The sequence below is a fragment of the Suricata suricatta genome, chromosome 10, assembly GCF_006229205.1.
Source record: "Suricata suricatta isolate VVHF042 chromosome 10, meerkat_22Aug2017_6uvM2_HiC, whole genome shotgun sequence".
NCBI classification, from domain to species: domain Eukaryota; kingdom Metazoa; phylum Chordata; class Mammalia; order Carnivora; family Herpestidae; genus Suricata; species Suricata suricatta.
Genome location: NC_043709.1, coordinates 14066146 through 14092335, shown reverse-complemented (window position 1 = coordinate 14092335; position 26190 = coordinate 14066146). Strand labels below are relative to the sequence as shown.

The window sequence follows — 26190 nt, the reverse complement described above, 5'->3', positions numbered from 1 at the left end:
CAGCGGGTGCTGGGAAATGAAGGGATCTAACCCAGCCTGAGCTCCTGACACAGAGGGGACGAGGGGGCGTGCAGCTCCAGCACCTTCCTGAGAACAGAGGGGCCTGAGTTTGGAGCTGCCCCTGTCCCGCCACTGCCTCCTGGCAGAGGCTCCGTGAGCCAGTGTCAGCCGGAGCCCTCACCCCCTGCCTCAACCTTGGACCTGCCACAGTTCTCCAAGGAGTCCGCACAGGAAGGGCCCCCCCCCTTAGGGAGGAAGGGAGGAGAGGAGAGTGGGAAACAGGAAGGACAGTTCATTCAAGCTCTGTTATGCAGAAATACGGTATTATCTCAAAGTTACACTATTTAGGCAGTCTTTTCTCCACTTCTAATCGTGGGGGGGGGAGGATCAAGCTATACCTGGTTTTACCTAAATGACTCATTCTTCTTCTTCCACAAAATGAGATTACAAGAGGAATCCTGTATTTTAAAAAAAAAAGGTTTTTATTTTAGTCCTTCCTAGAGGAATACAGATTTGAATGAAATACATTCATTCCATAAATACATTAGCAGCAAAACCTCCCCACCAGCGTTCTCTCTGCTCCAGCCCCAAGGCTGCACCTTAGAGCAGGAGAAACATGTTCCATAAACCGTCAACTCAAGGACAGGTCTGTTTCTTGCTGAAACAGGGGATGCGGGGGAGACCAGGTGACAGACAGGATGGACGAACTAAGCTGGGGGCCCTCAACCACACGCGGGTGGTGACCACTAAGCCTTCCATACCTTCAAAATCCTTTGGCACCCACCATGCTTAACCGATGAGATCCTTCACTCAGACAGCTGAGGTCTAACCTTGCATATGCACCAATGTGTTTGGAATCATTTGTCATTCCAAATTGGCAACATTTTAATGGCGTCTTGTTCTTTTTCACAGGATAAATCAGAAATAAAAAATCTTGCCCTCATTCCTTCCATGGTCCAAGGTACTGCTTGCCAGCTGCGTCCACATGTGCTTGCTGTCAGGAGATTACCCAGCAGGCATTACTGGGCTCACTACGCCTCCAGTTCCCTTTGTCTAGAGACCAGAGGCTTTACTGAAGACAGAGACACATGTCTGAACCTACAAGGATCTCTAAGGAATAACACCCAGCTGGCTCAACCTGGCTTCCGCCAAAGCTAGTTTTCTGGACACTGGCCCAGGTATCTCTCCTTTCTTTTCTCCACCGCTGCCTGCTGCCTGGCTGGTCCTTTTGTATCTGCCCTCTAGGCAACTGCTGAAATTTTGGGAAGCAAGGTCTACCCTAAACTCCCAGGAAGCCAAGAGAGATTAAGGCAGGTGTTGCTTTAAACTTGTTAGCTGTAAAGTAACAAACTTACACGACTGTGTTCCAATCCATTCTGGGCTGACTTAAGTCACAAGAGTCTACATAAAACAAAACACCAGAACCACAATCAGCGATCAGGATGACTGTGAGGCAGGGGCCCTAGGCATAGGGCTGGGAGGAAAATGGAACAATGAAAGAATTGAAGATAAACCTGACTGGTGTGGGCAGAGGACAGCTTTGACTCCAGTATAAATGCGTCACTTAGTTTACCATGTAAATAAAGAACAGACTTCAAACGCTGATGCCTTCCTCCCCATACATCACTTAAAAATAGATTACCTGCTTTCTTTTCCCAATCTGTTCTAACGTGTTTTCAGTAGGACATTCTTCTATAAGTGCTTTATCCTTTTTCAGCCTGCTTTGACTGCTGGCTGGAAGAAAATCAGAAACCATTTTCTGTAAAGACCACTGTAGTGGATAACTAGTTGTATGTTTTTCCCTTTTGCATTTTCTGTCCAAAACAGTTGGCTTTTATTTATGTGCAGAGAGAGACTCATCTGCCGAATACACAGCACTGTTAATCCGGCAGTCTTCTGTCCCCACAGAGTCTGCTAGCTCTTCCTCCTCGGAGTCCTCCTCTTCTTCCTCCTCATGTGCTGAGGAACTGGAGGTGGGACCTTTGCAGGTTTTCAGGTGGCGGGTGAGATGGTATTTGGTAAGATAAGCCTTTGTACATTTCTCACAGACATAATCCCGTTTTCCTTCGTGAGAATTGAGATGTTTCTTTAAATGATTTGTTCTCAAGAACAGCTTATCACACTTGGGACACTTGATCTGGCGTTCTCTAAGAGGAACACAAGGAAAACACGTGACTCGGGGTTACACACGACAGCTGAGGCACACATTTATTCTGCAACCTCGGGTCTGTCAGAGGAGCTCTGCTCTTCCAATGTACGTGCTGCCAAAGCGAGCACAGCTCTACTAGTGTGGAATCAGACTTTTTCACAGGAAACAGAAGAGTCATAAAACATCTGTATAGTTTAAGTAGCATAGGTTGATTTTGGCTCTTTATGTCTATCTCCTTTGTGTCTGATTTATGAAACCCATCCAGTTGCTGTGAGAACCAGCAGTTTGCTCCCTTCCACTGCTGTGCACTACTTCCAAACACACAACTCCTCTGTGGTACTGGATTTGTCTACCGTTGATGGGCCTTTGGGTGCTTTCTAATTTCTATCACAGGCAAAACCACACGGAGTATTTTTATACTTACATGCTGTTCTGCATATGCATGAGTTTCTCTAAGGCACATACTAAGGGGTGGTACAGTCAGATGAAAGGATATGTACATCCTTTACTGGATAATGCTGAACTCTTCTCCAATGTGGTGGAGGTATTTTGTTTTTGTTTAAGATTTTATTTTTAGGGGCGCCTGGGTGGCTCATTTGGTTAAGTGTCCAACATCTTGATTTCAGCTCAGATCATGATCTCACGGTCTTGAGATCAAGCCCCCCATAGCGCTAGGTGCTGGGAGAGGAGCCTACTTAAGATTCTCCCTCTCCCCTCTATCCTTTCCCTGCTCAAGTGTGCGTGTGCACACTATCACATACCCTCCCTCAAAAAAAAATAGTAATAATAATTTATTTTTAAATAATCTCTATACCCAACACAGGGCTTGAACTGACAACTCCTGCTGTTGTAGAGCAGGAGTTGCATGCTCCGCCGGCGGAGCCAGCCTGGTGCCCCTCCAATGTGGTAGTCAGAATATACAGGTCTATCAACAGCCGCCTGAGAGTTCCTGTTGCCCCACATTCTCAACAACTGGAAGATTCAAATTTGAGCATTTGTGCCACCTGGCCAATACGTGACGGGACCTCACTATGGCGGTTAATGTACCCCACACGTCAAAAAATTACTCAGCTCAAAATGTCAGTGGTATCAAGGTTTGAGTAACCCTGGCTTAGACATTTTAGAGGCAAAAACAGAGAAATCGTGTAGACTAGGAATTTTTTAACTCTCTTTTTGAGCTGCTGAACAAAGGCTTAACAAGGGCTCAATATGCAAAACAGATAAAAGAAGGTTAAAATCCTCGAAGAAGAGGTAGTTCTGAAGCCTCACTTCCTTAGCATGTCTACCACCTCCTCCCAGCAGGAGAGGGCACTGAGGGGCTCTGGGGAGCTCCGGGATACAGAAAACAAAGTCCCTGCCTTCAAGGAGGTTCTGTTCCTTTCTTTTTAATATTTTTTAAGTTTATTTATTTACTTTGAGAGAGACAGAGAGAGAGAGAGAGAGAAAACCAATGGAGGACGGGCAGAGAGACAGGGACATAGAGGATCCAAAGCAGGCTCTGTGCTGACAGCAGAAAGCCCAATGTGGGGCTCAAACTCACAAACCATGAGATCATGACCTGAGCCAAAACCTATCACTTAACCAACTGAGCCACCCAGGCACCCCTCAAGGAGTTTATGCTCTAACAGAGGAATTGCACCATAAACAAAAATAGGAAACATGGTATCAAATAGTAAGAAGTACTATGAAAAAATGAAGTCAGGTAAAAGCAAAAGAGTTGTATTTTAGATAAGACCGTCAAGAAAGGCTATTCTAAGATGAGAATATTTTTGAGCAAAAACCTGAAGTGAGACAGGAAGACAGGGGGATGTCTAGGGTGGGGGGATGTCTAGGCACAGGCAGTTCAGTGCAAAGGCAGAGACTGAAGTGTGTTTAGTATGCTGAAGTATCATCAAAGGGAGGACCAATGTGGCTAATACAGAATATATGAGGAGAAAATAAAGATGAAGTGGGAGACACAGGACTACCACATCATGAAGGGACTGCCAGACTATGGTAAAGACCTTCTAACCCAAGTGTGATGGGAACAATGAAGAATTATGAGCAGAGATCATAACAGTCTGACTTGTGTTTTAAATGGATCACTCCAAGGGTGCCTGGGTGGCTCAGTCAGTTGAGCATCCAACTTCAGCTCAGATCATGATCTCACAGTTCGTGGGTTTGAGACCCGCGTCAGGCTCTGTGCTGGCAATGAGGAGTCTACTTGGGAGTCTCTCTCTCTCTGCCCCTCCCCAACTCATGATTTCTCTCTCAAAAAGGTAAAGCTGAATGAAGAATGGAAGACTGAATTAAAGATGACTCCAAGGTATTCGACTTGAGCCACCAGGATGAATGAATGGTGGTACCATTTGCCAAGGTGGTGAACACTGGAGGAAAATTAAGCTTGTGGGCGTAATATTAAGAGCTGAGTTTTGGACATACCAGGTTTGAGTTGCCTTAGTGGACATCCAAAACCCAGAGATGCTGACTGAATGGTTAGATATATAAGGCTGAAGATATAAATCATAAAGCTTATCTAAAAAGTCATGGGACTAAGAATATGACCAGGGAGTAGGTGTCCTGCTCATGTTCTCAAGCTCCTCTTTCTGAAAGGACAGACAAAGCCAGTCTCTGCTATACGCCTCACGCTCTTCCTCACACTGTGGAGGGAACTCCTCTTGCATTTGGCTTTAGGGCTGTAGCTGGGTTTTTTCTAAGCAGGTAAGATGAATTTCAATAGTACTTTATCCATTTTGAAATGTCTAAGGTAAAAATACAAACATCTGAAAATTTTACCAATGATCTCCATAGAAAACCTACAGTCTCTTTCAAAACTATTTTGAGGTAGCTGTTGGTTAAGTGATGAACTCTTGATTCTGGCTGAGGACATGATCTCATGGTTTTGTGGGTTTGAGCCCCACATCAGGCCCTACACACTGCGTGGGGTTCTCTCTCTCCCCCTCTTTCTCTACCCCTCCCCTGCTCATGTTCTGTCTCTCTCAAACTTAAAAAAAGAAAAAGTGTTTTGAGTGAGTAGTGCATCTTTTATGAATGACTTACACGCTAGATTAAGTCTTGACAATGTAAAAACTTCTTTTTATCAGATAGATTGGCAAAGAAGCTTATTATATATCACCATTGTGACAAAGAGTCCAGATCCACATTTAAGAGAAGTGTTTTCACTGGTGAATACCAGATATTCCAGCCAATGCTCAACCCCAATGGAGAGAAACAGTTATACCACTAGTGCAAAATAATTTGTATTGCATTATACCGTGTTAAAGTGTTCAACTTGGGCTCAGGTCATGATCTCACAGCTTCTGAGTTTGAGTACTGTGTCAGGCTCTGTGCTGACAGCTCAGAGCCTGAAGCCTGCTTCAGATTCTGGATCTCCCTCTCTTTCTGCCCCTCCCACGCTCACACTGTTTCTCTCAAAAAATAAATGTTCAGGGGCACCTGGGAGGCTCAGTAGGTTGAGCGTCTGACTTCAGCTCAGGTCATGATTGCAACGCAGTTCATGGGTTCAAGCCCTGCGTCAGGCTCTGTGCTGACAGCTCGCTCAGAGCCTGGAGCCTGTCTTCAGATTCTCTGACCCTCCTGCTCACGCTGTCTCTCTCTCTCTCTCTCAAAAATAAATAAAACATTAAAAAAATGTTTCTTAAGTTTAAAAAAATTTTTAAATAATAATAAAAAAATACTTTATATATTGCAGCATTATGCTGTGAAATGGCTATAGAAAAAGCAAGTTAAAATTCAGGCATCACTTGAAACAAGAGAAATTCAGGTCAATGAAGAAAATAACTCCACTTTATTAATGTTCATTTCTCGGTACCAAATTTGAAACCAGGTGGTAAGAGGGAAAGTTGCAGAAATTAGGGACATTAGGCTGATGAAAAGAGGACTTAAAAGGCAACAGGACAGCAATCCTAAGTATGAAAGTCTGTGAATTTAAAGACATATTAAATTTAAGTGTATCATTCCAGAAGACAGATATAGAATGAACAGAGGCTGCCATAAGTTGATTCAAGCAAAACTTTTCCTCAAAACTAAATCAACTGTGTGGTATTCAAAAAGAAACTATTTAACTACTTGTCATAAACACTGTGGAAACAAGTCTTTCATTTGGATGAACTCAGTAGCTCTCAACCCTGGCTGGACATCAGAGTCACTAGGAGAGCTTTTAAAAAAAAAAAAATAGCCCAGGGTCCTACCCCTAACCAACTAAACTAGAATCTCTGGAGGTAGGGTCCTGGCACCGACTGTTTTTCACATTTTCTAAGTGATTCTTATAAACAGTGTTACAGGTTGAATGTTTGTGTCCCCCCCTCCCGCAACAAATCCGTATGTCGTAGATGTAAACCACAATGTTACGGTACTTGGAGGTGGGGCTTATGAGAGGCAATTAGATTTAGATGAGGTGATGAGGATGGGACCCCATGACGGAGGAAGCATCACATGAAAAGAGCTTGCTGCTGTCTCCCCGCTGTGAGGACACAGCAGGAAGTCAGCTCCCTGCAAGCCAGGAAGGAGGCTGCTCCCATCAGAGCCCAAACACACTGGCACCCTGACCCTGGACTTCCAGGCTCCAGAGGGATTTTGTTATGGGGGCTCATGCCGACTAACGTTAAGCAGCTGGATTAACGTTAAAGCCCTTTAAAGATAAGGTCTGTGTCTTTCATCCCTGTGTTTTCACCTCTTGGCATAATGCTGGGCATCAAGGAGATACTTCAATATTTGTTAAATTAAATTGGATTACATGTTGAAAAAAAGTAAATATAGAGAAGTGAAAAATAAGGACAATAAAGCAAAAAGTAAAATCTTCCAGGATAAAACCAAAAACTTAGATTTCTAACCTTTGCTTGGCTAAGCGGACCCCAGCAGTGGCTACCAGGGGGCCAAAGGCAGGGGGCCGACGACCGGACAGTGTGAGCGAGCACGTGAGCACCTCCACGGGAGCGCGCTGGCTGTGGGAGGACTTACTGCGTGTGGATGAGCACATGCTGCTTGAGGTCCTGCCTCCGCATGAACAACTTGTCGCAGTAATCACACTTGAGATTCTTCTCGCCCGTGTGGATAACCATGTGGGACTCGAGGTGAGCCTTCTGGGTGAAGGACTTGTCACACAAAGTACATCTGTAGTTCTTCTGACCTGCACATGAACCCAAATGGCCACACTGTGACTGGAGCAATCGTCAGCACTCTCCAGAACAGGCACGTGTATGGGGATGTGGCAGAAGCAGCAAGGAAACAGGACTGACTGGTAACTGGAACATTACTTTCCAGGGCTATCTCCCTAGAACCAGTCAGAGGGAATGAATTTATATTGCGCAACTAAAGCCAGTGAGGCTAATAAATCTGACCTCCTAGTAGGACCACTTACCTAAATGTATGTAAGTACTTTTTTACTGTTTATAGCTGACACAGGATATAAAATTTGGGGGGAAAAAAAACCAACTACTTCTTCTAATCCTAGAGACCATCCTCACTAAATCATGTTTAAAAGAACCTCACAAATTCTAGCATTTGTCTACAAACATACTTTTACAACGTAATTTATAGTTTTCCATTTTTTAAACACATGACCTCATAAACCAGGGATGAAATAAAATATTCCTAAGAATGCAGAAATAAGATTACTCTAAGTCAGGGGTTGGCAAACGTTTTCTAAAGTCTAATCTGTGTCTTAAGCTTTGGGGGCCATACAGTCTGTTACGAGTACTCAGTCTTAATGCAAAGGACAAGAAGGAATTTTACTGTCAAAGATTTGGAGAACCAATAACTCAAACAAAAAAACTAAAAACTTCATCAGTTATTTTGTAGTATGTATTTTAAACAGTAAGTCCTAAAAGAAAGAGGTTGATCTGCATGGAATTCAGAAAATGGAACCTCAAAAAGCAGAATTTGGCGGTGTTTACTGAGCAATAGTCACAGGACAGAAATTGGCTCTGGCTGGTGACTAGGAGTGAGCTCTAAAGGGAGGCTCAGAGTATTTCCATAGAATTCCCTTTGTTTCAAAGTCCGAACACAAGGGCACCTGGGTGACTCAGTCTGTTAAGCATCTGACTTCAGCCCAGGTCATGATCTTGTGACAGGCTCAGTGCTGACAACTTGGAGCCTGGAGCCTGCTCCAGAGTCTGTGTCCCTCCCCTGCTTGTACACGCATGTGCTCCTTCTCGCTCTCAAAAATAAATAAATAAAGTAAAAAAAAAGAAAAAAGTCCAAACACATGGATCGACTTCCTGATTCAGTGTTTCCCAGTCACCTTCACACTATTGGGAGGTGGGGGGGGAGGGGACTTGGAATGTGGGACCCTATAATAACTGGAGGGAACACTCTCTGAGGAATCACAATTAACCCACCCAGATTTATCACCCGACGAAGTCCTGCTGACAGCCAGCTGGATTCATTCTCTAACATCTTAGTTCTACACCTGCAAGACTATCTTGCTGCAATTTCTTTACCACCGCCATTTCTAGTTGTTGGGAAGTTCCATTCAGATGGTCCAATATAACGTACCTGTATGTATCTTGAGGTGGGTCCGCAGGTTGCTGGGATCACTAAAAGCCTTGCTACAGAAATCACACTTGTGGGGCTTCATACCCATGTGACCCATGAAGTGGACATGGAGTTTGGAAGGCGAGATGAAAGCCTGGGGGCACATGGAGCACTTCCACTTCCTCTCTTTGCTGTGGCTCGGCCCTTGGCTGCTGCTGTGGCCCTGGCTGTGAAGATGGTTATGGATGTGGCTGGTAAGGTGAGCTTTGAACTCTGTATAGGAATTGCACTCCTTGCCACAGTTACAGAGGTGCACATCTGGGTGTTCGGGAACACCTTCAAAAGAAACATTACTCAATGTCCCCTCATAGTTAAATTTTATAACTCGTTATTGATATTAATGTTGCTTGTTTACAATTCTCATTCTACCAAAATTTCCACCTTGACCATTACCTGATAAACTGTGTTGTTCAATACCCTGTTCCCAACATCTCACAGGGCGTGCCAGGCACAAATACTGGATCATAATACATTTCCCAGGCAAAAAACTCCCGTTAAAAAATATTTTGTAGTGGGGCGCCTGGGTGGTTCAGTCTGTTAAGCATCCGACTCAGCTCAGGTCAAGATCTCACAGCTCTTGAGTTCAAGACCCGTGTCAGGCTCTGTGCTGACAGCTCAGGACCTGGAGCCTGCTTCAGATTCTGTCTCCCTCTCTCTTGGTACCCACCCTCCTCCAATCACGCGCTGTCTCTCTCTCAAAAATAAACAAATATTAAAAAAAAATTTTTATAGTATAAACTCTTAAATATCACTTGTCATCATGACACAGGACAAAGGAGAAGACTATGAAGACTATATCAATTAAAGGAGATTTTCTGTTCCTTCTGACGTTAAATCACAATGGTACTGGCTCAAAAAGTAGCCTCCAGAACTTCAAATACCCCCAATCAAAATCCTAACAGAAAAGTTCCTTCAAATGAATACTGCTTAATCAATAATATTCAGTTTGTGAAGATCCTCACGATTTTAACACTTCTAATGTAGGGCTAATAGCCTACTTTAATAAATACAAAGGTATGTAATTGGCTTCAGCTTACATGCAAATCATTACCAAAACTACTGCTGGTCCTTGGTGTTTGTACCATGCTAGATTCAGGAGAAACAAGTCTTTTCGTAACTTACCCATCTGCTGAGCATAATCCCGGCTGTAGTAAAAAAGCAGTTCATTTTCAGGAGGGATATCTTGTGAGGTGCAGAAGTAGATTTTTCCATCATGGGGATAGGCCACCAAATTCTGCTCTTCCCGGTTCCTAAGTTATCACATTTAATAGACCAAGCATATCAACTTTGAAACATACTAAACATATCATATTCCCAGAACAAAACCTCTATATGAAAACTTAAACATAACTATTTTCTTTAGGTCATTTTTCTAATTCTCTACCCTACCTATTAGGAGGGGCTCGTAGAGAAAGAGAATTCATACTTCCATACATCAGCTGATTGCCCTTTCTAGTCAGAACACTAGAGGGTCTACCACCAGAAAAAAAGTCAATAAAATGAAGTCTTAAAACCATTTGACAAAGACACAGAGATAGAGAGCTGAATAGGATTTAACTATAACAGCCTGAGGGTTGACTAACAGTTAATATAAAGAGAAGGTACCCACTTGCAAATTCAATAACTGTATCATACCTTATTGTGCAGTTTAAATAAACTATTTTTTTAAAAAAAGGATAATTTGTGTTTTGACTTACAATTGCCATTAGTCAGCAACTACTGGAGGAAAGACAGTAAAAAGCCTTAGGGCTTAACATATGTTAAGACAGCAGTATAATCTGGATTCTCTGGCTCTTCTCTACTTAATGCAAAGCTTCCTATAGAAAAACATTCAAATCGTAACTATTTCTTCATCCAGACTACTCTTACCTGGCTTTGCGCACAAACATCATCCAATTACATTCATTTTCATCAGTTGTAATGATGCAGAATTCCAGGACACCATTGTGGTATATCTGCCAACAGAAGGTCAACATACACGTCAGATGAACTGACAGACAGTACAAAGTGCTACTGAATTGAGGCTAGCAACAATCTCATTTACTCTGCAGCAGATCTCAGCTTTTCATCGGTGTGGAAATCCACAGCTGCCTTGTCACATGCTTGTCATCCCACCATTCCCCCATTTCCAGCAACGTAATAAATACCATTGGAGACCGACAGTTGTGCTCAAGGTACAGAATGACCTTGCTCTGGATTATTCACGTTTTGGCTTGACTGGAAACACAAACAAGAGCAGTCTACTTGTCTTCATCACCTACCACACGGTGGGGCTGAGCAACTGAACACACACAAAGGTCAGAGAACCATCTTTTCTCATTCTTCTTCCAAGGGACCTAGCATTCTTCTATGTTCTTTTTGGAAACCAAAATCCAAGTCCCCCGTGCCAGAGCACCTTATCTTTCCAATGATCACAAGACCTACTTTCCTCTCCAATTCTGCAGGCCATCATTCTCAACCTACTGACTACGAGTGGGTGTCTATAAATATGTGATAAGAATAGCTGTTTATGTCAAAACCCTGCGTTTCCAGCCTCTCCCATTAGAAAATTAGAGAAATGACCTCAGCTTCCAATCCCAGAACTCTCTCTCAAGCTAACTATTTGAGAAATGTTTTCGATGATTACAAAATAAGACTTTCATCAAATAAACAAAGTCCATGGCCTCAGCTGCCACAAGTAATTAAAATGAAGAATCACTGGATTATCTAACAAGAGACTAAAAACAGTTTATCTTCTAAATTCAATAGTTGATATTTTGCTAAATGTTGTAATTTGGCTACGAAAAACAAAAAGAATATATTAAACAAATGACTGACAAGTGAATGGCACCATATGACTTTTACTATGTCACTTCTACTACTTTTGCACTTTAAACTATGTCACTGTAATAAAAACACCCAAAAGTCACAGAAAAGCTTCATGAACGCTGACCTTCCATATATGGTTAACCGCCTTGTCTGTCCATTCAGCTACTTCCATGGAGTGACTCTGCTGGCCAATGAGAGGCCCAAAGCAAGTCCGCACGGGAATGGTTTCTCCAGTCCATACACCTATCAGGGGAAAGACACCAACTACCCAATCAATGATTTAAACATCTAATAGGATATACGAGACAGAATAGCTTTGCTCATGTAAAGAATCTTATCTTCAGTGAGCCTAAGAACTACGGATACCCCAGCACTCCTGTGAGGTTACTAGGTTTTATGGGTTCTATCCTATAAACATGGAAAATGTAATGAACAGATTAAATGGAGCTAAGAAATATGCAGAGTAAAACCACGGTCAGAAATTCCTAAACCCACTTTTATACACAAGGAACCAAACCAAGTCCCTTCCAGATGACTGGAGAACGTTACTTGATTATAAAAACACAGACCAATTACTACAAAATAAATCAAACTTACAAAATCATCTGTGCTTAAAACCCTGCTTTGTCTAAGCTGTTTAATGCTTTCAACTGACTCATGGCCAAACTACAGCTAAAAAACAATGAACCTAGTTTGCTATTTTCCAAGAAATGGCACAGTAATTTAGAAACCATTTTAAAATCAAACATGAGTAACCAAGCTCTGGCAGTCTACACTTCTCACTCCTTTCTCCTCAGGAGTATTTGGAAATTTAAAAACATTTGATCTACCTTTTGTGACAAAAAGTTATCAGTGGTGAATTTTCCATGTCTTATGGAAGAAACTGAAGTTTCAAGGAATGTCTTGTCATAACTGTTAAGGGACAATACAACCAAAAATAAATGTCTTCAGACTCAGGCCAAGATTTTCTCCTTTATTCAATTTTGATTCTAAGAAAGGGGAATTTTCTCCATAAAGTTTCAACTTGATTTATTGCTATTATTAGACAAATGTTCCTAAAAGAATAATTCTTAAGCCATAAATTGACTTTTGAATTAGCCAAATCATGACTAAATTATACATATCCACGTTTACAATTCTACCCTACAAAGGAAGAGAACTGATGGGCTGAGTTCCAAGGTTCTCACCAACTTCTGCTCCCACAACCGACTGGCGAAGAACAAGCTGCTTTGGGAGAGAAAGCCTCGCCCGGCTCTCGATTGGAGTGTCAGGAACAAAAGTCACCGGTCCGTGATCGGGGCAGTCTGAGGGATAGGCTCGGTCACAGAGAGTGCACCCTACGGATGGGAAATTGGAGAGACACCAACGGGGTTAATTCAAGCAGCCTAAACTGCCACCTGCTTTTTAATTTAAATGCTAATTACTAAGACATAACCAATAAGAAGCAAAGTTCTAATAAAAATTTTCTGATCAATTACTTTCTTACGCTAAAATACATATCCCATTTTTGGATCTCTCTCCAATAGGATCTGATTTTTTTTTTTAATCCCACAGGACAATTTTACTATTCAGTCCATAAGAGAGTGATCGAAAAGTAACACTACATTATTTCAAAAATGAAGTACGTTCGTTATTCCTTACATTAGGTAAATACCTTTAGATATGACATCTAACGTCCCAAGATTTCAATTCGACCCAACTATCTGAGGAAACTGTGCTGAAATGCTGTCACACAAAGCCAAAACAGGGATGACAATACAGGGCAACAGGGTCAGAGCCAGCAGCATACTGTTTACTTTGTTTCACTATAAACAAACTGGTCAACCAGGTTTTGATGAGATGACAGAGTCTTAAGGAAAAAAAAAGGCAAAAAAATGCTCTTTGGGATAATAGGTAGAATCAGATTCTTGCAGACATGTTTGCTTAAAATTCTTAATTTCTTACTGTTCATAGTCTTTTTCTGCATTGTCAGAAAGGCTGCTGCTATACTGTTCTCTATGCTTACTGTAACTTCACTTTCACAAGCTCATGAGTGTCATTCTCTAAAAATCTTCTGCTTATTTCTGGTAAGGAAGAATACACATGACCCTATTAGTCAATGATTATGTTCAGACTTTCCAAATTTGTCCCCAAAATAGTTGGAATACATAAACCTTAGAACCACAGCCATCAGTGTCTTTCTTGTCAGGAGCACATTTCCACTTAAATGACATAAAATAGTTTTTGTTTTTAAGCAAAGATATTATCTTACTTCAACTACTACTTGACAAAAAAATTCCTTGAATATTAGAGATCCCCTACAGTTGGTGAGAACTGATTCTCCAATGCACTTAAAAAGAATCCATGTTAAATCTCCAAATGAGATTCAGATTTCATACCAGAAAAATGATTAGAGGCTTCTCCGAAAATATACAAGTGGCCAGGGAGAACATACAGAGGTTCAACATATTGTCACTGGAGAAATGCAAATCTGATCCACAATGAGATTCATTTAGTCAGTAAAAAGGCTACAATAAAAGTGTTTAAAAGATGTGGAGAAACTAGAACACTCTCATACACTGATGCTAGGAATTGAAAATGATGTGACCACTCTGAAAACAGTCTGGCAATTTCTCAGAAAGTTAAACATAGAGCAATGCTACTCCTAAACATATATCTGAGAGACGTAAAAACATGTTCATACAAAACCTTGTACGTGAATGTCCATAGCAGCATTATTCATAATAGCCAAAAGGAGAAACTGAATGTTCCAAAATGAAAGGTGGATAAACAAAACGTGGTATCACCCACAATGGAGTATTACTCAACCACGAAGAGGAACGAGGTACTAGTCCACGCTACAAGGACGAGCTGCGACGTCAGCTAAAAGAAAGAAGACACGGACCGCCGCGGCTCCCGCTACTTCAAGAGCCCAGGAAAGGCGGATCCATAGAAAGTAGCTTAGTAGCTGCCTGTGGATGGTGGTGGGAAAAGGAGGAGAGGGGGTTCGGAGGGAGGGAATGATGAGCCACTGCCAGTGGGGCATATTTATGGGGTGATAAAATTGTTCTGGAATTAGATAGTGGTGATGGTTCCACAACCCTGTCAATACACTAAAAACCACTAAAGTGTACAATTTAAAATGTATACGTGAATTATACATTTTTTTAAAAAAACACGTAGGAGCAAGAGGTGCTGCATGCTCATGTCAAAAAGAATCAATAGGCGTATATAGATCGCTTCTGATTTTATGCCAAGTTAATGAGCCTACGTTAATCATATTCCTAAATTAAAATACTTTAAAATTATAAAGTTCAGACTTTAAAAGGTTAACATAAAAGTCCTCCTCGCTGGTTGGCTTCTGAGGCACCAGAAGCCCCGTCCCACTTTTCTGCCTCGCGTTCAGGCTACAGGGAGTTCTTCCTCTGCCATCGCATCTTAAGGTCCCTAACCCTCTCACTGCCACCTCGCACTAGGAGCTAACTTCACCCGCTTCCATGGCTGGGATTAATGCCCTAATGCTGGGGATCCCCAAGTATCTGCAGACTGATCTCCGTGCCCGATTAAAATTCTCACTAAACACCTCTACTGGGTATTTTATCGACACTGAAATCAACGGGTCTGAAACCAGACCCACCATCGCTCCTCAAAAAAACAAAAAATACAAAACAACAACAAAAAACAACAGTCCTCCTCCGCCATTCACTATCCTAAGGAGTGGTACCACTACCCCCTAGTCTCCTGCCAGAAACCAGGGGCATCTCCTTAACCCTTCTCTCTCCCCATCTTCTGTAAATATCCCCCACTTTTCCTCACCATCATTCCCTCTACTCTATGTTGGAAATCGCCTTTTGCTTAAATTATGGCTTCATCTTCTCTTACCTGCTACTTGCCTCTAACAACTAGTGCTCACCTTGCAGCAGAACCCCCGCCCCAAGCTCACTCCAAGACCCTTGACTGGTCTTAGAAAACCCTGTGTTCTGGCTCCTACTTTTCCCCCATCACCCCCACTTATGCTTCAGCAGTTCTGAACCACATAATGTTCTTTTATTTCTAGCACCTATGGGTGCCAACTCCTGTCTGGGTGGCTTTTCTTTCGGATTCTCTGCTGCCAGCATCTCTGATGTTCTTCCGGTCAGTGCTAACACATACACGGTGTCCCCTGGTAAGTCTTCCCTATTCCTTCCGTGGCCTGGTTAGACGCCCCTCAGACTCCCCTAGACCTGGCACTTAGTCCCATCTTCCCACTTGTCACGCCATGTCACAGTGGTTTGTTTCTTCGCCCACACTTGCCATCAGATGGTAAACTCTTTAAAGGCAGCTGTGCCGTTTTCTACCCCACGTCTAGCCCAGAGGCTGGCATACACGAAGCACTCAACATGTTCCCTGCACGAACTAAGCATGCAGTGACACCAACAAATCATCGGTTTTTATATTGCTTTTTGTTATTGTTGACCCACGAAAAGAGCTTCTATGTGCCCAACTTCAGTAATTTATATGCATTCTGAGCAAAAATAAATACTGCATTTGTATCTACCTACGTATTTCCATAGGGATAAAAAAGTACATATGAATAAATCTGTGTTATGTTGAAAAAGCACACGGCATGACACACAGGATACCTCACTGAAGTTTACTTCTATAATTAACTTTATTTTTGAAACAAGGGATAGATCTTGATTACTGGGGTGAGCTTATCTGTAAAATACAGAAGGAAATGACTATGGTTTTCTTACTTCAGGATATACTGTAAGAACCAACAAAATCTGTATATCATTTGACTTACTTAAGAAAAGGGCATTAACATAAAGGACAATTCCAAATCTACTTTCTATACTCGCTTAATCAACACCTGACTTTATGACTAAGTCTGTTAGAGATGATAGTCCGTTCTAGCAATATTTCCAAAAGAAAAATGCTAAGCATACTCACAAATTGTAAACAAGGTTGCCATATTTTCCTTGTTTGAATTGGAGTCTTCCATTTGCAGCGAAGGTGGTACAAAAGAAAGACTGTCTGAAGATACATCTACATGACCTGTCCCCATAGCAACCTCCTGGGTGATGGAGGAGACAGCCACAGGTTCTAGGCTTAGGCCAACTTCATGGAGGGAAACAGATTCTAAGGAGGCGAGGTTGTGTGAGGTAGAGAGTGCCACGCTTACAGAGTTGGTGCTCATGGCCACGGTGTGGATGGAGTCACTGAGGGCACTGTCAGACATCCCGTTGACCCGACTTGCAATGTGGTCTGTCTCCATGACCACAGGGAGCTCCAGGCCATTCCCATGAATGGGTATCACACCACCATGTCCTACAGTGTCTGCTGCAAGGTTGTTGCTCACAGAATCCACAGACAGAGGTTCATGACTTCTGGAGCCATTTGGGATTTGGGAATGTTCGCCTGCAACTCCGTCCATTGTAAGCTCTTCTGCCATTCCATCTGTAGAGATTGGGCTGGTAACCCTAGAGACGTTCTCCATAGTGATTGTTGTGTCCAAGGCCACCTCATGGCCATCACTGGGATGAAGACTTTGGGCACCATGTGTGTTCACAGAGCGAGAGTCTATGGAAACAATGCCTGGTTCTAATCCAACATTTCCATTGGACTGATAAGGATCTAGAGCTGAAGCATTATTGGCGATAGATAATGCTGAATTACCATCAACATTTATAGAGTTAGGGTGGATATACTGAGGTGGTGGTCTGTCAGCTAAATAAGATAAAATGCCTGAGAAAAGAAAAAGATGAGATTTCAGATTTCAGACACTTTTCAGTACATTGTTAAATAAAAGGAATTCCAAATCTTAGAACATATTTTCCTTTAAAATACAACTAAATTAATCTCTTATCTACTTCTTTGGTTTAGCTTACTTATATACTTTATAAAAATAGCAACATAGAAGTGCCTGGATGGCTTAAGCATCTGACTCTTGATTTTGGCTCAGGTTATGATCTCATGGTTCATGAATTTGAACCCTGTGTTGGGACTCTACGTTGACAGAGCGGGGCCTGCTTGGGATTCTCTCTCTCTCCCTCTTTCTCTCTGCCCCTCCGCAACTCACGCTTGCTCTGGCTCTCAAAATAAATGAATAAAAACTTAAAAAAAACCTTTAAAAATAGCAACATAGACTATAAAATAATCTCCTACCTATTTAACTGATATAGATATATATATATACACACACACCTTATAAATAGCAATGTACATGTACCATAATTCAGTTTTCCCTGTCAAACTCAGAAATTGTAAAAAAAAAAAAAAAAAATTTAACTATGTTCCTTTGAGGTCACTGGAAATTGAGCATTTTTTTTTAAATGTTTTTTTATTTATTTTTGAGAGAGAGAGACAGCACGAGCAGGGGAGAGTCAGAGAGAGAGAGGGAGATACAGAATCTGAAGCAGGCTCCAGGCTCTGAGCTAGCTGTCAGCACAGAGCCGGACGTGGGGTTCAAATCTACGAACCGTGAGATCATGACCTGAGCTGAAGCCGACACTTAACCAACTGAGCCATCCAGGCGCCCCAAAATTGAGCAATTAAATGATGCCTTTACATATACATAGTTAGAGGGGTGCCCGGGTGGCTCAGATGGTTAAGTCTCTGACTTTGGCTCAGGTCATGATCTCACAATTCATGGGCTCAAGCTCCACATCAGGCTCTGTGCTGACAACTCAGAGCCTGAGCCTGCTTCAGATTCTGTGTCTGTCTCTCCCCTGCTCACACTCTATCTCTCTCTGCCTCACTCTCAAAAATAAAGACTTAAAAAAAAAATTTTTAATATATATATAGTTGGAATTCCTGAAACCTAAGATACTGAAATTTCCTCTATTATAGTTAAAAGGTAAAGTGATTTAAAAGCACATCTTCCACATGAAAAATTTAATAAAATCTAATTAAAATTAATTTTTAAGTTATTAAACTATCATAGCACAGTAGGGTCTATTCAAAATAAGTCAATTGTATCTGCTTTATTAAAACCAAAAAAATATTAAAACACTCATGCTTGTTAAGGATGTGGTGAAATGGTAGTTGCTGCATTGCCAGAGGGAGTGTAAATTACTAAAACCTCTTGGAAAAGTATATGTATTTTTATATATTTTTATAATATATGCAAATACATACATACTTAATACATATACTCAGGTGCAAAAGCATATGAACCCCAAAAACACTTTCATATGCTCTTGCACAAGAAGTTTCACTTATGGTAATCTTCACTAAATGCATTTTATAAATATTATACACAAAAACATTCCTATAATAGTAATAAGAACCTGGAAATACCAAACTGTCCAACAGTAAAGACTGGTATAATAAATAAGCCATGGAATACCCATTCAGTAGATTGTGATGCAACGTTAAAAAGAATAATTACAAAAACCATGCAGAAGTTAGAAAAAAATAACTATGTAAAAACACAGGAAAATGTTAAGTGGGAGAAAGTAAGGATAAACAATCGTGTAGAAAGTACAGCCCTAATTATGAAAAGCAGTAAAAGTCTATACACCAAAATGAAAGACCGGAAGGAAGTAGACCAGGAAGACGGATGGTGGGACTATGGGCTGTCCTTCTCCCCACCGGCTAAATTCTCTGAAATACACACTCGGCACAAGTCAGTAAACTTAAAAAATATATATACGCTAATTTATAATAAATCATGACACTAACAGGACATGTGGTTGAACTGCAAAATTATAAAAATTAAACCAAGGAAATACTGGAGGAGAAAGGAGAAAAACCATTTATGGGTCGTTAGGAAAGTAGCTTAGTCAAACTGCTCTAGTAATACTGTGTTGTCTATACATTCTAAAAGAAAAGGCACAAAACATACTAAGATTTTTCTTTCCCACCTAGAGACTAATATCTAATACTGACAAGCAGAAAATAGGGTTCTTCAAGTCTTGAAGAAGCAAAGTTAAGAGGAGGCTCTATTCTTTCTTCAGATTTCCCACGTAACTGTAACTTACCAGGTAGAATGGTTCTGAAGTAACTGCTCTCCAGGTGGGGGTAAGGTGGTGGAGGTAGGGTGTAGTTTCTCTCGGGTAACCCACACATCACCCCTCGATCCCCAATACCCATTGGGAGCATCAGAGACAAAGCAGAAGGCAGAGAGCTCAGGGAAGGACCCAGGTTTGGAATCGCCACTGGCAGGCCTACAAGAAAAGGTTTTTTTCGCAATTAAAAGGAAGTACTTAACAATTCTCTCTATAATCACTAGCTAACCTCTTCTATGAAAACTTCAGCAGGTGGGGAAATCTCACTAACAGCCCTTTATATCCCCGCAGAGGCAGTGTTGTGCAGACATCCACAAACAGGTCCTAAAGTTAGTTCTCAAGTTAGTTTTAAAATGGTCAAGTTGATTCTCCGGTTGTCTGTATTGCTTTAAAGTGACCAAAATATTTAATTATAGTTAAAAACCTAGTTTAAATAAAACTGAAGAGAACAAATCATATAGAGATAAAAATAATGGAAAAAAAATACCAAAATTCACAGGAGTAGTCTTTGAGTAAGGATATTAGATTTTTTTTTTAACCTCATTTATATTTACCATTTTATGTGGTGAGAATGTTTTACTTTTTAAAAATTCTTGTGGGTGGGGGTGCTTGGATGGCTCAGACTATTAAGCATCTGACTTCAGCTAGGTCGTGATCTCATGGTTCATGAGTTTGAGCTCCACATCATGCTCCATACTGATAGCTCAGAGCCTGGAGCCTGTTTTAGGTTCTGTGTCTCCCTCTTCCTCTACCCCTCACCCACTCACACTGTGTCTATCTCTTTCCCTCAAAAATAAACAAACATTAAAAAAAAATAAAAAAATAAATTCTTAGCAGTGTGCCCAGATGGCTCAGCCTGTTAAGCGTCCAACACCTGATTTCAGCTCAGGTCATGATCTCACGATTTGGGAGACTGAGCCCCACATAGGGCTCTGCACTGACAGCATGAAACCTGCTTAGGATTCTCTCTCCCCGTCTCTCTCTGTCCCTCTCCCACTTGTGCATGCACACACTCTCTCTTTCAAAATAAATTTTTAAAAAAACTTTAAATGTCTTAGATATGCTTCTACTTGGAAGTTAAATGCAAAACTGTACAAATATACAGTCTTTTGTACATATGCTATATTTCACGATTAAAAAAATTCAAACTTTAGATTGTATCTACCTGAATTATATCTGCAAGGTGTGGAAGTGACTCTTACTATGCCTAAGTATAATAATGGATACTCACCAACTTGAGCAGTGATTTATTTTTGTCCATGGCAATATTTTTTAATAGAGTGTTCCTTGACAAGAGCATTCACTAAAAAGAATGCCTAAGAGATAATCAAATGAGTTCACTAATAATTTCTTTTTTCAATTTCCTTTGTGGACACTGAAAGGAAGGTGGAGACCCTAGTACAGAAGAATTTATTTAACTGCTGCATAGTAGTAATTAAGCAGGTAATTCCCTACAGAGATCTATTTAAACAACTTATAGATTTAAAATATCCTTGGGGCGCCTGGGGGGCTCAGTCAGTTAAGCGTCCAACTTCGGCTCACATTATGATCTCACAGATCATGAGTTAGGGCTCCAGGTCGGGCTCTACGCTGACAGCTCGGGAGCCTGGAGTCTCCTTCAGATTCTATGTCTCCCTCTCTCTCTCTTTGTCCCTCCCTCACTCACACTGTCTCTCTCTAAAATAAATTTTAAAAACATTAAAAGTATTTTAGGAAAAAAATACCCTTAAACATTAATTTTTATTTTGATAAAGCAAGTCCAATGCATTACAATGTCACAGATCTTTAGTATTCACTAGATTACCATGGTAAGAACCAATAGCTTATCTCTTTTCTATTTTAACAGAAAAAGAAAATAAAGCAGATAAAAAGATTTTAAAAGTCCATGATAGAGAAAATGGAGCTTTTTCTCTGAACACTGAGGCTCACGGGGGCCCTACCCGGGAGCTGTCTTCTAATTCTCGGACTCACATGCTTGCAGCTGTTGCCAGTTTCGGATGTAATAGAAAATAAACTCCAATTTCTCCTATTTACTGGGAATAGTTAATAGAGTAACTTTCATTCTCTTCTATTAACCCAGGGACGGAGCACCAAGCATGTGAATCAGGTGAATGGGTAATCCTAGATACAACGCCAAGCAAATTACAGCTCTAGATAAAAGGCCACCAACCGCACAGGGGACTAATCAGAAAGAACTGCCACTCCTGTCCCCTAGAACCCCAGGACTCCACAAAAACATTTCTTCCATTGTGCTGCCACACGTGGAACTGCTGTTCACACCTGCCCGGCTTCCCCGTTACACTCTTAAAGGGGCTCTGACTCCCTGTGGGCTCCATTTAGAATTGATAATGCAACCGAGTGTTGAAATCCAGTCGCTCTCCTTTCCCACTCACCCGGGGCAGGGATGGCATTGTGAGTGGGTGAGGCAGCCAACCCTAAGTGACTCCCTGAGACTGGCAAGGCATTGCTCACAGAGGATGAGGTCAGCTGCTCCATCCCCACTGGGCTCAGGTTCATTTCATTCATCCTAGGAAAGAGCACATACAACTGGTTAGGCGGAAATCTTACCTCAGGGACTCCGTTTTCAGGTACTGCATAACCGGAAACAATCACGGTAGGGAAATGGGAGCTGACCAACTACTTAATTCGTTTTTATGCTCACAGCTCCCTGAGACAGCGAATGTCATATTGTTTCTTTCTGATCATAAACTCTGATCATAAAAACATCAGAGATGGTAACTCACTGTCGCAAAGTAGAAATATTATTTAACTCAGGTGTGCTTTGTTCCAAACCCTACACACACTACCTGAAGCAAAGTGCAATCCTTAGAGCGTATGTCAGTAAGAGTTTGCTTCTGGTTTTTTTTTTTTAAATACTCAAGTTTTTTCTTTCACAGTATTTTCCCCCAAATGGCCAATTACTTGGTTTGGTTTAACCCACTCAAAAGACTTTTTACAAATTTGTTTTACAGGAGTTATAGTGATACTGGGCCTGAAATTAAATAATGAGGGGCACCTGGGTGGCTCAGTCAGTCAAGTTTCTGACTTAGGTTCAGGTCATGATCTCGCAGTCTGTGGGTTCAAGCCCTGAGTCAGGTTCTGTGCTGACAGTTCAGAGCCTGGAACCTGCTTTGGATTCTGTGTCTCCCTCTCTCTGTCCCTCCCCTCCCCCCTCCCAAAAAGTAAATAAACACGCCAAAAATTTTTTTTAATTATTAAGAATGTGAAGAAGCACCACATTTCCTTCATGGATTAAATTTTATTAAAACTGTTTAAAAACCTTTTTAAATCTATTTTACTTTTTTTTTAATTTTTAAATGTTTATCACCCATTTAGTCTATCTGCAACCCTGTTTGTTCTCTAAGAGTCTCTCACCGTTTGCCTCCCTATTTTTATCTTATTTTCCCTTCCTTTCACCTATGTTCATCTGTTGTTTCTTAGATTCCACATGAGTGAAATCATTTATCTTTCTCTGACTTATTTCACTTAGCAGAATACTCTAGTTATACCCACATTGCTGCAAATGGTGAGAGTTCATTCTTTTTGATCGCCCAGTGGTATTTCACTGTATATATACACCGCGTCTTCCTTACCCACTCATCAGCTGATGGACATTTGGGCTCCTCCCGTAATTTGGTTACCATTGACAGAGATGCTATAAAAATCTTAATATCCTCCATATATTGAGGTTTATTATGTGCACGCTGCTAGATACTTTATAAAAATTTACTTCATATTTACTTCATATTCTCTCACCAATTCTTCAAAATAAGGTGAACGGGGAAACCAGGCCCAAAAAGGACATGTCACATGCCCCAAATCACACAGCAATTAAGCAGAAAAGCACAGATCATGCAGAAAATACTGCCAGAAAGTTTCTCAATACATCAAACCAGTTTTTTGTTTGTTTGTTTTAATCTACAGACCATCTTTTATCAGGCTAAAGAGTCTGAGAATCGCTTTTTTATGCAATTCATTTTACATCATTAACAATGTTATCAACATAACAGTGATTTATTTGAACAAGACGCTATTGGAGGTTGCTATCAGTAACTATTATTTCCGAAGTCAGAATTTAGAGACTGCCACATTATAAACATTATAATTTCAAGAAGCCACTGAAGACCACCAATCCTGATACTGAGAATATGTATAGGGAAAAGCAATGCAAGTTCCTCTGTATGTGTCTATGAACATGGGAGGAGTCAAGAAAGAGAGAGGGAATCAAATGTATCTACATATTCCTTAGTAGTGAAAGCAAGCCTAAATAGGTTTTTAATGTAAAAAAAAAATAGCAGTATCAGCTGTCATTAAACTTGAAAATAATAATAGCTCACACTTATTACTCCCTTATTATACATGTGTTTAGGCACTGACCGAAGTGATTTAAACATCATTTTTCTACCTAATCCTTATAACTGCCGTGAGATAGGTATTATTCTCGATCCCATTTTAGAGATGAGAAAACTGAGACTCAGGCTAAGAAACTTAACCAAAGATTACATAACAAGTGGCGGAGTTGGGATTTAAAAACAGGTCTGCCTAATTTAGGAAGCGTAAGCTGACTCACTAAGTTGTACACCTGAAAGTAATATAACATTGTATGTCAACTAGATTTCAACAAAATATTTTTAAAAAAGAAACTCAAGTTCTTCACTCAAATTCGAAAGACAATTACCCTAAAGGAACCATTTTGACTTTTAAACGTAGTTCCACTAATTAGGATCTGAGTATTTATATCGTGGGTTAGGCTTAAAAGTCCCATGTAGACCTGATCCTGCATTATTCTCCATCCACAGGTTTTAATCTTACTCTGGACCAAATATCTCATAAAACTAAGCTCCCAGACATTAATAAAATGAGCAAGGCCAACAGAGCACAGCACCTTGTATAGAACAGGCTCTCTGAAACATTTGATCTGGATGAAGCAATGCATTTTCGTCTTTACTAGAAAGGCAACTTGAAGCCTATGACAAATGAGCTCCGTCAAGGACAGCACATTAATAACACTACAAGTATTTAATTATGCTATAAAAGAATGCAAAAAAAATCCTTATAGCCTAAAGAAACAACAGCTACCCATAGTTTTGAAAGTTTCTAGGAGTGGGTTTGTTTAAAACAGACTTTTCCTGTAACTTCCTACAGCTACAAATGTAATTAAAACCCTACAACCACCACGCAGCAATGACCTACAACAAATGGGTATGATATATATTTTTTTAAGTACACCTAAAAGTCTATAGCTTCGAATCTCATTCTAAAAATTCCTGAATTTAATCTGTGTACCTAATCTCCAGATAAAAATCAAAATGGTGTTTCTGGGTTGACTCCTAGGCGGCCTTCTCAAACCAGTTCAAACCAGAGTTTAGCATGAGGCTCAGCAGATTTCTGCTTTGTCGTGAGTCACTGAAATGTGATGACTTCAGCAGCCATAAACCAAAGGTAACTAGTATGCCACAGAAAGCGAGCAGATGAAGGGAATTTACAGTAAGATCCTACGACTCTCTCTTTCTAAAGTTTAATTCTATTCTACCTACCTTTCTCATACGGGTTTCTAGGAAGCAAGCATGGAAGTAAAGCTAAAAAATCAATATACCAAGCTCTCTCTTCTTCCCTACTCAGTCCTGAAAAAACAATCACGTGTGTGTGTTTCTAACCTACAGAATAAACCATTTGCCAGTTGCTAACCTTACAACTTTTTCTTCGAATGACATATAAACTAACTGAAATGCAACCACTTTGCAAAATGCAATGGGCAGTTTCAGCATCTTCAATGAATTCATCTTCCTCATCCTTAACATACAGCCTAAGAAAGGGTCTCAAAGCTGGTGTTTAGGGTCCCAAATGTAACTCTATCCGGCACATATCTGTACCGGCATAGTATCATACAGTACTCGAAACATTATCGTGAAACCTGCAAAACTAAGAATTCCTCCACATTACCACCCGAGTCATAGGGTAGCCGGCAAAATTCAAGGCGAAGCATGGGGTTAAGCTAAAAACACAGTCTGGACTCCAGATCAAGACATTAAATGCTCATATAACCCAAAAGGCACAGGGACAAGGTGTGAATGAGCCAAAAATCAACGTGCGCCTATGTGGTAATTCACATTTGGAGTCAATTTGGTTGCATGAGACTGTATTCAACCCAACTCTGGTTCCTGGATTTCTGGCCCCCTTTGGGACATAAATCCATTTGCAAATCGCACCTGTAACCTTCTCCGTGGCACCAAAACCAAAGAAAGCCGCTCTGAGGGCTGATGTGCCAAAACGTTTCCCAAAGATGTCACCAGCACACGGAGCACAACACGCTACTCACCTGTGATGCATCTGCTTGGGGCCAAGTGTCAGAGAAAAGAACACACGGGCGGCGGGGAACCGGCATCAGGGTTTGCGTTCCAAGGTCACGTGCTACCGCATCTTGCTTACAACCGCTGCACAAACGCGGCCCCTCGGCCCCGCGGCCGCCCGGGGCCGCCCAACTTCTCCCGAGGGCCGGCGGCCGCGCACCCCGCCGCGAGATGGGGCATGCCGGGGGACACCCGGGGCTTTTCCTCCAGAAGCTTCGGGAGAGGGGGCTGCCCAACCTGCGGAGGGGAGGGAGGAGGCCAAGGGCGGTCACCGAAACGGGGAGGATGCAGGCCCCGTCCCCTCGCCACCGGAGAGCCCGGGCGCTTCGGACACCGCCTCCCAGAGACGGCCGACTGACCGGCCCGCCCGCCGGCTTGG

The 26190-nt window shown here is 41.4% G+C and overlaps 1 protein-coding gene across 2 annotated transcripts; it reads right to left on the bottom strand.

Annotated features, from left to right (window-relative positions):
* Positions 1–461: 461 nt before the first annotated feature.
* On the bottom strand, positions 462–26165 carry PRDM4 (PR/SET domain 4). 2 transcript variants are annotated; one of them, XM_029955121.1, is made up of 11 exons: positions 25781–26165; positions 21855–21988; positions 19435–19620; positions 16403–17197; positions 12679–12828; positions 11616–11755; positions 10553–10638; positions 9806–9933; positions 8645–8959; positions 7109–7277; positions 462–2147 (listed from the first exon to the last, which is right to left on the bottom strand). In XM_029955121.1, the coding sequence occupies exons 1-11, from the start codon at positions 25789–25791 to the stop codon at positions 1835–1837; spliced, it is 2427 nt and encodes an 808-aa protein (XP_029810981.1). In that variant the 5' UTR covers positions 25792–26165; the 3' UTR covers positions 462–1834. The 2 variants fall into 2 exon arrangements, with proteins under 2 accessions (XP_029810981.1, XP_029810982.1); XM_029955122.1 differs by having other exon boundaries at positions 11616–11734.
* Positions 26166–26190: the final 25 nt, after the last annotated feature.

Bases quoted from the DNA above. Each gene is read 5' to 3' on its own strand.
- PRDM4 (XM_029955121.1), bottom strand. The intron at 19,621-21,854 runs GTGAGTGGGAAA...CTTTTCTTGTAG, and splicing joins CAATGCCATCCCTGCCCCGG to GCCTGCCAGTGGCGATTCCA. The intron at 8,960-9,805 runs GTAAGTTACGAA...TTTCTTTTGAAG, and splicing joins GGATTATGCTCAGCAGATGG to GTGTTCCCGAACACCCAGAT.